This window comes from Meriones unguiculatus, chromosome 20 (genome assembly GCF_030254825.1).
Source record: "Meriones unguiculatus strain TT.TT164.6M chromosome 20, Bangor_MerUng_6.1, whole genome shotgun sequence".
NCBI lineage: Eukaryota > Metazoa > Chordata > Mammalia > Rodentia > Muridae > Meriones > Meriones unguiculatus.
The window spans coordinates 37,251,134-37,264,480 of record NC_083367.1 but is presented as its reverse complement, the minus strand read 5'-3'; the positions used below and the strand labels follow the sequence as shown (position 1 = coordinate 37,264,480).

At 40.8% G+C, this 13,347-nt stretch overlaps 1 protein-coding gene across 11 annotated transcripts in view; it reads right to left on the bottom strand.

The window, feature by feature from the left end:
- The window catches only part of Fam184a (family with sequence similarity 184 member A), a 108,101-nt gene that overhangs the window by 11,773 nt on the left and 82,981 nt on the right, over positions 1-13,347 (bottom strand). For 7 of the 11 annotated variants that reach the window (XR_009587876.1, XM_060373185.1, XM_060373184.1 and 4 more), the window contains 5 exons: positions 12,633-12,845; positions 7,878-8,031; positions 4,756-4,883; positions 3,285-3,469; positions 2,700-2,846 (listed from right to left, as the gene is read on the bottom strand). Coding sequence is in view for 10 of the 11 variants with exons in the window: in XM_060373185.1 (XP_060229168.1) it covers positions 2,700-2,846; positions 3,285-3,469; positions 4,756-4,883; positions 7,878-8,031; positions 12,633-12,845 (827 nt within the window). In the remaining variant the exon portion in view is untranslated. The remainder of the gene's footprint in view (positions 1-2,699; positions 2,847-3,284; positions 3,470-4,755; positions 4,884-7,877; positions 8,032-12,632; positions 12,846-13,347) is intronic. The other 4 variants (XM_060373179.1, XM_060373181.1, XM_060373180.1 and 1 more) reach the window with 1 other exon arrangement.

Genomic DNA, 13,347 nt, shown 5'->3' with positions numbered 1-13,347 from the left:
AACAAACACAACTCAATACATTTTAAAATTAGACACAAGGTTATTTCTTTCTGGTTTTGTTTTGTATTGTTTTTGTTTTGTTTTGAGCCAGGGTTTCTCTATGTAACAGCCCTGGCTGTCCTGGAATTTTCTATGTATACCAGGCTGGTCTCAGGCTCACAGAGATCTGCCCGCCTCTGCCTCCCCATGCTGTGGTTAAAGGCAAGCACCACCACAACCGGCTAGGTGAACCTTGATTCCTGTTAGGATAATAGTCAAGATAATCCAATTTCCATGAAACTCGGAGAGGATCTGAATGCTCAGCACTAGAGAGCACAGTTTCTAACAGTCATTTCAAAGACACAGAGACTCTTGCACTGTATCTATACTCCTTTAAACCTGTTCTCCATTCTCTCCAGGAGTTCAACAGGAGTTGTGGCACAAGTGAGAAGAGACGTTTCCAGGTGCTCCAGCATTTTCTTCACAGTTCCCCTCTCCTCCCTCTAATAATCCACCAGGGTTTTCTGAATCTGAACTATCAAAGCTAAGATTTGGGTACCTCATAACACAATAGGATAACCCCTGGATTGTTGTTTGCATTTACATTAATTAAGGTGAATTAGAGTTTAAGTCTCAGGCACGTTGGCTACAGATCAAGTGTTCCATAACTGCTCATGGCTAACAGCTACTAGTCTTGGAAGAGCCAATACAGAATGCTTTTGTTATCACGAAAAATCTCTGGGACAGTATCAGTTGAAAGTAAGTGTACAGGATTTGGCATTAATTAAACAAGTGACTACCTAAAGCTAAAGGATAATTATATGATAGTAGCAGGTAAAAAGAAAAATGTGATTAGTTGGTGCAGACACAAGGCAAGGTGTAAAATGAATGCTGGTTCTAAAAAAGAAGGCAAAATATTTTACTCATCAGCAATACTAATTCTTAAATTTCAAAAGATCAAAATACAGACACATTTAAGCTAATGCTTGCTATCTATTAAATTTTTATAATGAGCAAAACCACAGAAAAGAATAATGTTCAAGTAGACAAAACCTTTCTAATATTCTTAAGGAGACGTCAGGACACACAGACAAACACAGGCTGTTCTTTGTGTGAGTGTAGTCTTTTAGGATGTAAAGACAGGGGTCCAGGGAATCAGTGTCTTCCTGGTATATAACCAAGGTTAGGAAATGTGAGAGCCACGGTGCCATGGCTGATGTTGTCTGTTGTATACCCAACGTGTTCTATGTATGCTCTGATACACTGCAGGCACATGAGGCCACAGTAGCCAAAACAAAACAAAACAAATAAAAAAAAATAAAAAAAATGTAATAAAAGCAAACACCAAATCACTGAGTTTGTGGAAACAATGATTTTTTCCCCCTCCATTTTATGGGTAGCTTTATGAAGTGGGAGCCCTTGTGAAATTTGTTTATGACAGACTCATTACATGCCCACTATGTGATAAGGACAAGTGTGTCTGTCAGAAAGCGTCCCATCCCAGAGGACATGCAAGTAAAAAGCAGCAGCTGGGGGCCTGATTCTACTCATGTGTGTCTGCTTGTGTCTGCTCCTGTGCATGGGGTATCTGGAGTGGTTACAGACAGAAGATGCCAACATGGTGTCAACATTTGGGGTCGACAGATAGGTACTGATAACATAAATGCAGACAGCTCAACAGAGTCTAACCCTCAGGGTAGTGGTGACCTAACTGTTAGTTTGTTGAGGTATCTGAATAATTGGAAAAAGAGGGACTATCAGTGAATAAGCCATTAGCAGCCACTTAGAGTAGATTAAACCTAAGATTACCTAAACCGGACCAGGGGTTAAGTCAGAGAGACAGACTGAATTCAAAGGGAGCTGTCTGCAGCAGTTTGTAAGGATCCTAGAAAGAGAGGGGCTATTAATCTTCTAAATGAACAGCAAGAAACACATACGACTTTTAACTTGAATATTGGGGTTACTAAATTTGAGTAACAACATTATTTGTAATGATTTTACTTTATAGATTAAAAAAAAATTTAAATGCTAATTGTAGGAATTCAAAGCAGTACCCACATATAGAAAATGAAGTCCTTGCTCTCTTCCATGCCCGGTACCTACCTATGTACTTGTTAAATGGACCCACATCATTAAAAGTTAGTTTGTTTCAAAGGATGTTCTGCTTTTTATAAAATACATATTGTTGACTTAGGCGTGGGCTTATAAAATTTCAATGGTTTGCCATATACTAACAATTTCACATTATATACTGCACACACTTCAAGATGTCATCATGTAAGCGATGTGCCACGAGGGCATTCTTTTCTGTTTGTCTGTTTGTTTGCTTTTTGAGACAGGGTTTCTCTGGGTAGCCCTGGCTGTCCTGGAACTCGCTCTGTAGACCAGGTTGGCCTTGAGCTCACAGAGGTCTGTCTGCCTCTGCCTCCCAAGGGCTGGGGTTACAGGTGTGTGCCACCACTGCCCAGCAAGCATTCTTAAGATACATATTATTTTAGCAGGCCTGCAGCAATGGCAGCAAGGGAAACAAAATCATTCAACATTCTCATCCTAATTAAAGGACAGACACGTCACGCTGCAGTGAGAGCTGTAACATAGCACTTACGTCTTCCTTACTAAGTACCACTTTTATTAGATTCCGACAGTTAAGGTGAGCTTAGACATGGCGCTCCTCCATTTATTACCCACACATGTATTTTCTTTAATACAATATGACTTACGACACTTGTAAAGCTGCATTTATTTCCTTGAGTAGCTCATTAGTCTTATTAAAATCTGCCCGCATGATATTTTTCTCTCTGAGGTGGTCTGCTGTCATGACATCCAGCTCTTTCTCAAGTCTCTTGTTTAAATCTTGTTCATGCAACCTGTTTAATTTATTTTTAGGTAAGAAAATGTTTTTCTGATGTCAAGTTTTCAAAACTTCTATGCTCTACCAAATTTGAAATGCCCCCATTTTGGTATACTATATGGATTAATTAATGTAAACAGCTTAAGATAAGCCATGTAGTTTGCTGTGGACTTCTGGTTAGTGTTAAAATTTGTCTCCTTTAATGCTTTTTCTAATGGAACTTTAAAAACATTTAGTTATGGCCATTTCCCAAAGTTAATGAATAATAAATACATCATCAAAATATAGACATTCTATTTTCTAGATGATATCAAACCCACCACATATTTTAAAAAGGGATCTTCAGTATATTACTGGGAGGGCAGGCTGGACACAAATATAGGGACATATTGCTAAACATTCTGCAGCACTATTTTAGACAATGATGTATTTTCTGCTCTAGTCACTGGCATACCTGATCTGGTGGTTGGATTCACTTCGTATTCTGAGGATTTCTTTCCCCTTCAGCTCCAGCTCTTTGGTTAGGGTATTTATGTTCTCACGGAGGTGCTGGACCTCCTTATCCAGGTCCGAGATGTGGTGCTCTCGGTGCCGCAGTTCATCTTGCAGATCGCTGATTCTACACATGTGCTCCTTACTCTGCAGAAAACAGAGAATGCCAGACATGGTCTACAGAGTGGCTTTCTGCGTTCATACGACAGAGAAAAATGACAGTTGTGAATATCAAATATAATTATTCTGACAAGGCTTCAAAAACAAACTGTTCAAACTGAAAAACCTCAAGGCCCTGTCTCTTCTATAGAGCTAAAAAGTCCTTATACAGTTGTAATATCAGGGCTGTAAGGGGCTCAGAAGGTCATGAAAGCATAGCTCACTCATTTTATAATGAGGAAATCACTACTTATGAGCTGTTTCTTTCCAAAGAAAATTCATAATCAATGGCAGTCAAGAGCAGATCTTGTAGTAAACTGCTGTTACCATTGTGCTTTAATCTCAAAAGGATTTTCATCTAGGGAGACTGTCTCTGCCCCCAACACACAGGCCATGCTCTGGAAAGGCAGCTTTTGTTTGCTTTCCCTGCAGTCTATACAGTTATCTATGAAGAGATTTCCCTACAAGTCAATGTTTTCTACAAGTTATGTGAAGTAGGCACTGTCAACTTCACTGTAGGCGTAGTTGGAAAGAGTAACTTTCCTCTGTGGTTACCAGGAGGCCACTTTACATGTCCTGGCAATGAAGAGAAAATCCAGGCTGAGCACTTAAAACGGGAGAGCCAACAAAGGAGAAGCTGTAAGTGTAATGAGCTAATACAACTTTCTCTGCACAGTGCTGACTGCTGTATCCTTCCATGCACACATATCTCCACCATCAGAGAATATCAAATTAAAAGAAAGTATGCTGGGCCAAAGAGCAATGTTTAAACAGTATAAGCAGTAGTGGCTACTTAATACTTTGGGAATATGAGTTATCTTTCTTCTTATTGAGTTTCTACTCCTTCTAGATAGTTCTGTCATCCAGTGTGACTGTTTAATTTGTAGGTTCCTGGTTACACTAGACAAACCTGGTCTATATGGCTACCAACTTCCATAATGGCCCTCCCAGACACAGGATGGTGTGCTGTCATGGCTAGTCCTGCCCAACAGTGCAGTCCTTATCCCTAATATTTTTTATATTTCCCTGTGTATTTTTTTAAGATGCAAACAAAATTCAATCCTAAGATGCAAACAAAATGCAAAATATCCAATCAAAGTGTCATAAAATAAAATATAATTTTATAAATGGAATATAAAAGTAGGGTTGCTCATTTCCTCTGCATAAGAAAATTCTTCACTGAGTGCAATTCAGCTATTGTGAAGTAATTTTTTCTAGCATGTGGGTTCAGGGGACCCAGTTCTAAGCAATCAGCACAGAGAGTTTGTACTTACCTGCCTTCGGCTGATGTCTATGCTTCGCTCTAATTCCATTTTGGCTGCTGCCAGCTCTTGATAGTGATTATGCCGTAATAAATCAATTGAAGCTGCATGTTGATGGTTTAGTTCAGAGCGTAAGGAAGCTGGGATGCAAAGAAAATGGGTTAGAAAATCTCAAAATGCTACTAATACCTTAGGAAGAATATTAGAAAGATTCAGAATATAACTTTTAAAATTAGGACACTGGTAAGCCAGGCACAGTGGTGCATGCCTGCAAATCCCAGCACTTAGGGAGGCAGAGGCTGGTGAATCTCTGTGAGCTCATGGCCAGCCTGGTCTACAAATCAAGCCCAAGACAGCCAAGGCTACATACAGAAACCCTGTCTTGAAAAACCAAACCAAACCGAACCAAAACAGCCAACCAACCAACCAACCAACCAAACAAACCAACAAAAAACCCACTATAAAACCAAAACCCAAACAAAAATAAACAAATAAAATTAGGCCACTGGTAAATGTGTATAAAATAGACTATCATATACTATTGTGGATTTGTCATCGACTTAGCTTTGATGAGGAAATGAAAAATGTCCAGAGTTTAAATGACAAAAGTGGCTTCTTTTGTGATTTTAGCTTGAAGAGAAAGTGGTAGTGGAGATGAGATGCTTTAGCTGTTTGATATTATTAAGATAATATGGAGCCAGGTGTGGTGATCCCAGTGCTCTGGGAGGCAGATCTCTGAGTTCCAGGCCAGCCTGGTCTTCAGAGTGAGTTCAGGACAGCCAAGGCTACCTAGAGAAACCCTGTCTCAAAATAAGTAAGTAAGTAAGTAAGTAAATAAGGACTTTAGAGATGTATCTTCACAAATGTTTAGGAGGCAACTTTCTTCCCAGTAGGAATGTCTTCACAATATCCCTAGAATATGCAGAATCCTGGCTGATAAATGCTCTTAATGATCTAGAGGGGAGTCACAACAGTCATTAGAATTTGGAATTGATTTTTAATTTTAATGTTCCTTTTCTGAGATAGGGTCTCATGTAGCCAAGGCTGGTTTGGCTGGGCAAACTATGCAACTTGGGCCTTGAAATCTTGATTCTCCTATGTCCATCTCCCACACACTGGCTTATAGGCATGTATTATGCTTGGCTCTGGGATTAATCATTTCCTATCCCTCACAAAAAATTATTGAATGATCACAGTATCCTGAGAATAAAATTTGACACTGTCTTTATAGCTTCACAAGCTGGAAGTAAAGACATTATGCCAGGGAACTATGTGGGCTATCAGAGGTTAATATTAAGTATAATGAAAACATAGGGGTGAAAATAACCAAATTTCTGGGAGTCAGTGACTAGGGAGGGGTCACAGAGAGACTGTCCTGGTGACTCAGTCTAAAGGACAGAAGGACTGACTTGGGGCACGTAGGTAGAGAAGGGCACGAAGGGGGTGCTTTCACTGCAACAGACGCCGGAACCTGGTCTGTCCTGCAAGCTGTGACATCTGTGTGGCAGGAGGCCGCAGTGTACACAGTGACATGGAAGGAAATGGAACCTGCATGGATTTTACTTTAAACTTTAGGCCCATGCTTCTCAAAATATGATGTGAATGGCTGTGATTCTAATAGAACTTAGAGCTTATGCTGGCCAACTTAAGCTCCTCTGTGGTCTTCGAGGAGAACAGAAGTTCAGTTTTTCCTGGTGTTAAGAGCTTCTGTAGTAGAAAAACTTCTCAGATGCTGTTTTGAAGAACCATGGAAGGATTTAAAGTGGGAAGTCTCGTGTGAGGTATGAGAATTTCAGAGTTTTCTGTGATAGCAGACTGGAAAATGAACTGCAAGAAGGCAAATCAGGAGGAAGGTTTGGATAATGATCTTTCAAAAAAAGTAATATAAGGGGCTGGAGATATGGTTCAGATATGGTTCACTTGTTCTTGCAGAGGCTGCAGGTTTGACTCCCAGCACCCACGTGGCAGCTCACGATTGTCTGTAACTCCAATTCTGGGTGATCCAAACATGCTTTTCTGACCTCTGAAGACACCAAGCATACATGTGCTGCACAGACAAATATGTAAGCCAAGCACTCAAACGCATAAAATAAATCCAAAAAGAAAAAGAAGTCATGTGGCCTTGAAGTAAGTGTGACAGAAGGACTAAACGAGAAGAAACAGGCATCAAAAAGCTTAAGAACCGATAGGCAAAATGCGGTAGTGAAAGAAAAAAAAAAGTTGCTCCCGTTTTCACAGTTTCAACAGTGTTAATAAGAGTGGGAAGCACAGGGATGGAAATTTTCTTTGGGCAACAGGGAGATGGTAGGATCATATTTTAAGGTCTATTTTAAAATCAATTTCTTAACAACATGTAGCAACAAATACCAATTTAATGTACAAAAACAAGAAGCTTGATCTAGAAACACCCATTTGAGGTGCCAGGTCCCTACCTGCTGCAGGGCATGGCTGGCATACCCTGCCCTCTCCCATTAGGGAAATGTAAAGTAAAACTAGGAGATACTAAGACATTCTTATCAGTTTAGCTGATGTACAGTCACAGTATCAAATACTGGCGAGATGGGAGGGAAATGGGCCATTCACACAGCGCTAGCTGATTGCAAAATGGACGTGGGGGTGCATATGTGAGTGTGGGTGTGGATGTGTGTGACTGCATGTGTGGGTGATTGCATGGGTCTATGGGTATGGAACACGTGTGGGTGCATGTCTGCAAGCATGTGTGAGGGTGGATGTGGGCTATACATGGGTGTACGGGGACGTGCATGAGCAGATGGGTGTGGTACATGTGTGGGCGCATGCGTGGGTGTGCGAGTGGGAGTACAGGTGTGGGTGCATGGGGCTACTGGCCAGTGGCTGATTTCTGGGATCCCTAAGTGTCCTGCCTCCATTTAGTTCCAGGAAGACAGACACATCACTTATAAGCACTGCTTTCTCAGAGTGCAGAGGAAGCTGACCCACTCTAGCCTACATTTCTTGCCTCTTCATGCAGTAGCATCAAACAAAGCCTGTGGCTCACTCAGATATTCATCCTGATGTTCCAAAATGTAAACATACAACTTGATGCTTTCTGCTGACAGTTACAACGGAAGAATGTACAAATAAGTATGACAGGATGATAAGCCTTTCCACAATACCGAGCATGGCCTTTCCTTCATCCTCCAACTCAAACCGGAGCGTCTGAAGCTCCTGCTCCATCTCCATGCGGAAGCCCTCCAAGGACTCTCGGTGTGCATCTTTCAGAGACTGCAGCTCTTCAGAATGCTTCTGTTGTAGGTGACTCTCCAGAGCCTGCACAGGAGACGGGAGAGGTGAATCAAGTTATGATGCAAGAATGCAGGAAACAAATCAGAAACAGGTGGGAGCCCAGTAGCAGGAAGTCTAAGGGGCTGTAGTTCATTCTCATGAAAATCAGATAGAAAGTAACTGTAACTGGAAAACAAATTCATTGGTATTCTAATTCAGTGGAGAACAATGAATTCTGACACCAGTTTGGCTCAACATATTTTGTTCAAATTGGAAATATGGACCTTTAGCTTCAGGCGGTTTTCAAATGAAATCATTTTTCTAAAGTTGCTAAGGATACGAATTACTGAAAACTAAGGGGAAAAAAAATCCTGTGTACACACACCCAGGAAAGAAAGAAGGTGTTATTAAGAAAACCACACAAGGCCAGCTCCTCGTTTAGGTTTGCCTACGCAGAGTGAGGGCATTTATGAAACTTCACTCTAATGAAATCTTTTATAGCAATTTCTATAAAATATTTGTGTGAGGAAGCAAATTCTCTGAGAGTAAGTAGCTAGATATGTTGTTTGTTTGTTTGTTTCCAGAAGTGTTTCCTACATACTAATGAGATGAATAGCTGCTCCCTGGGTGGGGTGCTTCTTTGAGTAGCTGTGTGGACCCCTTAGGGAGCGGATGGCAGAAAGTCGTGGTGGACGTGACATTGACTGATGTACCTCTGGACCTGGCTGTGACTCCTTCTCCTTCCTGGACTGCGGTGACGGGCACTGCGAGCCCAGCTCTGCTTTCCCCAACTTGAAACTGTGAGCCAAAGTCTTTTTCTTCCCTGAGGTTTTCTGGGTTGTGGAGCCCTGGCCTCTGGGCACTGTGGTCTTGAAGTCAGGGTGGCTATGCTGTCTGCAGGAGACCCATAGAAACTTCTGGATGAGGAGGACGTGGAGCATTTTTCTGTGGTGCTGTGCGTCCCTGTACATAATCCTAATTAAACTCACTGGTTCATCAAGCTAGACTTGTTGCTTTGGTCGGCTGCTTGGGTCCTACCTGGAGTGAGGAGATATTTGTTCCTATCTCCCGAAGGGAAAGTTAACAAAACATCCAGTCAAGGATTCTGTTAAGGTGACATAAAAGTAATTAGAACAGACTCCATGGGATACAATGTTTAAAAGGTTACTTGGATGCAACACCTGCCATTAGGAGAAAGCACATGCCCCAGGTACTTAAGGCTGAGTGGGGAACTGACACAGTTTTTGTTACATTTTTACTGTGACACCTAAAATGAAATATTTACAAGACTATGTCCTAGAACTAGTAACTAGGGCTACATTTCTTTACCAGAAAAGTGGTATTTTAAATTTAATATTTGGTTGCTTATTATCATACAAAATGCCTCTCAAAAGCAAAGCATGAGTGTCTTCCAACATCCGCAAAATAAAGGTTGTCTCGCTGAGGTAGAACCTACAACTAGGTAGTTTGATGACTTCATGACAACACAAACATGTCAGGTTCTGATTTCTTTTGAAGATCAAAGTTAAGTGATTTTTAAAAATGCAAATGCATAGCATTTAACTACCGATAAGAATTCATATTTACTTCAATTCACAAGGAACAGCCAATGAGTAGATTAAGTCAGAAAGGCTGCCAGGCTGCTCTGAATTCTTGATTTGGTTTCTTTCTTAGAGACAGATTTTCATGTAGCCAAACCTGTGCTCAAACAAACTATGTGGCCAAGGATGACCCTGATCCTCCTGCCTTCACCTCCTGCAGGGATTGCCGGAAAAAGGCACTATGCTCAGCCTATCGGATCTAATTTTTAACCAAAGAAACCTCCTTGGTTTTCTGGACATGATTCATAGATTACAATTTACTGTATTAGTAAGGTGTTTATTTGCTTTTTGAAGCCTAAGATTTTCCTAAAATTATTTATTTTTTTATACAAAGAAAATATTTGTATTTATATATAGGTTAATGGTTGATATCAGGACACACACCCAAAAAAGAAAAGGTTTGAAAAGCTTTAATCACTGTTGAATTCAACCCTAGCAATTTATTTACCATTTGGTAAAGCTAATGTCTAAAAGCAAATAAAAAAAAAATGAAGAAAGAGCCTTTATCTGCAATCCATATTATGTTGAAAATGATAGTATGACTGTGTTCTTGTATAAAGTCTTTGTTATACTAAGGTCATTGCAAGAAGGTTAAAAAATACATTGTTAAGAAATGAACTAAACAAGCCAGGTGGTGGTGACTCACGCCTTTAATCTCAGCACTTGGGAGGCAGAGGCAGGGGGATCTCTGAGTTCAAGGCCAGACTGGTCTACATACTGTGTTCCAGGACTGCCAGGGAATAAAGAGTAACCCTGTCTCTAAAACAAAAACAAACAAAGCAAAAAACAAAACCACAAAACAAAAAGAAGAATGAAAAGAAATAAACTAAGCAAGAAAAAAAATCAGAATCAAATTGTGTCAGACTAATGGTTCACAACTGAATAACCAATGCTGGGGAATGGCTCAGGTGCAGCCCTTGGCACAAGCATGGTGGCTTAACCTCAGATGTCTAGTATCCACTTAAAGAGCCAGGCAGGCAGTGTATGTCTGTAACCACGGATTCTGGGAGCTCAGTAGTCATCCAGACTATCTGAATCAATAGGCTGCAGGTATCGAAAGACTCAATCTAAAAACAACAATTACGTGTGCAGAAACCGAGAAAAGCTGCTGACATTGATCTCCTGCCTCATATTCACATGTATACACCCAAATGAACACACATGGACACATTTGTACACACACACACACACACACACACACACACGCTACTCCCTGGAAACATAAAGCAAAGGAATAGGTATATGGAGATTCTAGCATAGAATCTAATAACGTGGGGGTGGGAGATGGTTCAGTGGGTAAAATTTTTGCTGTGCAAGCTGTGCAAGCCCAAGGACCTGGGCTTGTTTATTTATCTGTGTGTGTGTGCTTATATATAAGCATGCACCTGACTGCAGATGTACAAGACATGTGTTTTCTTTCTTTCTCTCTCTTTCTGTGTGTATTGGTTAGAAGACAAAGGAGGGTGTTGGTCCCTGTGGTTCATCTTGTTTTAGGCAGTTTCTTGTTGTTTTGTCATAGTCAGCTGGCTGGCTAGCCCACGAGCTTCTGGGATTTCTCCTGTCCCCACCTTCCATCCCACCACAAGAATACTGGGATTATAGATGGAAGCTCTTGTGCATGGCTGTGTATGAGTTCTGAGGATGTGAACTCTAGTTCTTATGATGGAGTGGTAAATGTCTTACCCAAGAGCTGTCTCCCTAGCCTAGGACCTGTGTTTAGATTCCCAGCATCCGTGTAATAAAACAGACAGGGCAATGTACACCTGTAATCCCAGCACTGGGAGGAGACAGGAAGATCCCTGGAGTTCACTGGCCAACTTAGTTCATCAGTGAGCTCCAGGCTTAACGAAAGGCCCTGTCTCTTTAAAACAAAACAGGAAACAATAAAGATACCTAGCATCAACATCTGGTTTCTACATTCTCATGTACAAGTATACACATGTGTGTTCAAGCTTTCTCTCTTTTCACACTCTTTCACACACACACAGACACGTACACATACAAAGTAAAAAGTATAGGACATGATAATAAGGGGCTGGAGAGATGGCTCAGTGGTTAAGAGCACTGACTGTACTTTCAATTTCCAGCACCCATATGGCAGCTCACAACTGTCTGTAATTCTAGTTTCACGGGATTGGCACCTTCACACATACATATAGGCAGGCAAAATACCAGTGCACATAAAAAAGTAATAAATAAAAATTTAAAAAGAATATGGTAATAATATAATAATATATTAATTTGTTTTAAACCCCTTTTGAGTTATTGTAGTATAATTTTTCATATTAGCTGTGAGATATTATTATAAAAATTATATTTTAAAATATCTGTAATCTCATTTCATTATGAATATTTTTTGTACATAGAGAAAAAAGAATGCAAGGGTAAAATGCAAGATTAAATTCTTCTTTTCATCTCTTGGATCCATTTCTTTTTTTGTGGGCTCAGAGTAAAAACAAATTTAGAGTTTGATAAAAATCTGAGTGTGATGTCATGTATCTGTAATTCCAGCAGTGAGGAGGAGGCTGAGGCAGGAGGATCAGGAGTTCAAAGCCAGCCTGGGCAAATGAGATTCTATCTCAAAAAGTTTTGATGAAAGATTATTACAATAATAATACACTATGGCTAGGACAATGACAACTGTTAACTGTTCCGGAGCCAAAGATGTGCCGAGCTCAGCATGTGATAAATGAATAATTTGTCTGCTATTATGTACAACTAGAGTGTTTGTTTAAGCACTGTCACCCCTATAGGTAGTCACAGTCTAGAGGATAGTTCAATAAAACAATGTGTAATGTTTTAAAGAATGAGAAAGAGGGAGAGAGGGAGAGAGAGAGAGAGAGAGAGAGAGAGAGAGAGAGAGAGAGGAATTCCTATGGATTCCATCCTTAAGGATCTAAAAACTGGTCGTTGCTGCTTCATCTTCAGATGTCAGGTTTACATCGTGTTACATCTGGACCACAGGCCACTAAGAAAAAGAATCAAAAGGCTAACTCTCACCAAGCTCCTGGATGATCTCTGAACACATTTCCCCCGGAGCCTTACCCTTTGTTCCTTTTCCTTCTCCTCTTCCATGCTTTGGAAGGCGAGGACATGTGCTTCTTTGAGGGACTTGTGTCTCTGTTGGTGCTGCTCCTCCAGCTCCTCTAGCTCCTGTGTGAGTCGCTGGCGCTCTTGTGTGAACTGAGCCTGCAGCTCCTGCAAAGACGACTGTGACTGGCAAAGCTGCAGCTCCAGGTTCTGCTTGAGCAGGGAGATCTGTGCCAGAAAGACACACAGCAGAGACTCAGCACAAGGCGTGCTTCCCAGACTGCCCATCCAAGGGGAAGAGCGGGCCAACAGATCTGATGAAGTAACCGTCTTAAGTTAACATGGTCTACAGTAAAAACCTAACTAAAAATTCACCTGCTGTTATTGTATGTGTGTATGGTATATACATGGGGAGCTCAAAGGGAAGCTGCATGTAGTTGGATCTCTCCTTCAACCTTTAGGTGGGCCACGGAAATGGAACTATGCTACGCTTGACCGGAAACACTATATGCTGGGCCATCTCGCAGCCCAAAAATCTAATCTTGAATTAACACCAGTTTAATTCTATCTTCAGAACTTACCCTGAAAACAGCCTAATTACAGTGCTTCTTCCTGACATGGAATTTGTAGCTCGTGTCTAGAAATCCAGTGCACACCTCTGCTAAATATGATAAATATTTAACATTTATCATATGAATGGAAACACGAGGTAACTAACACCATTGTAAGG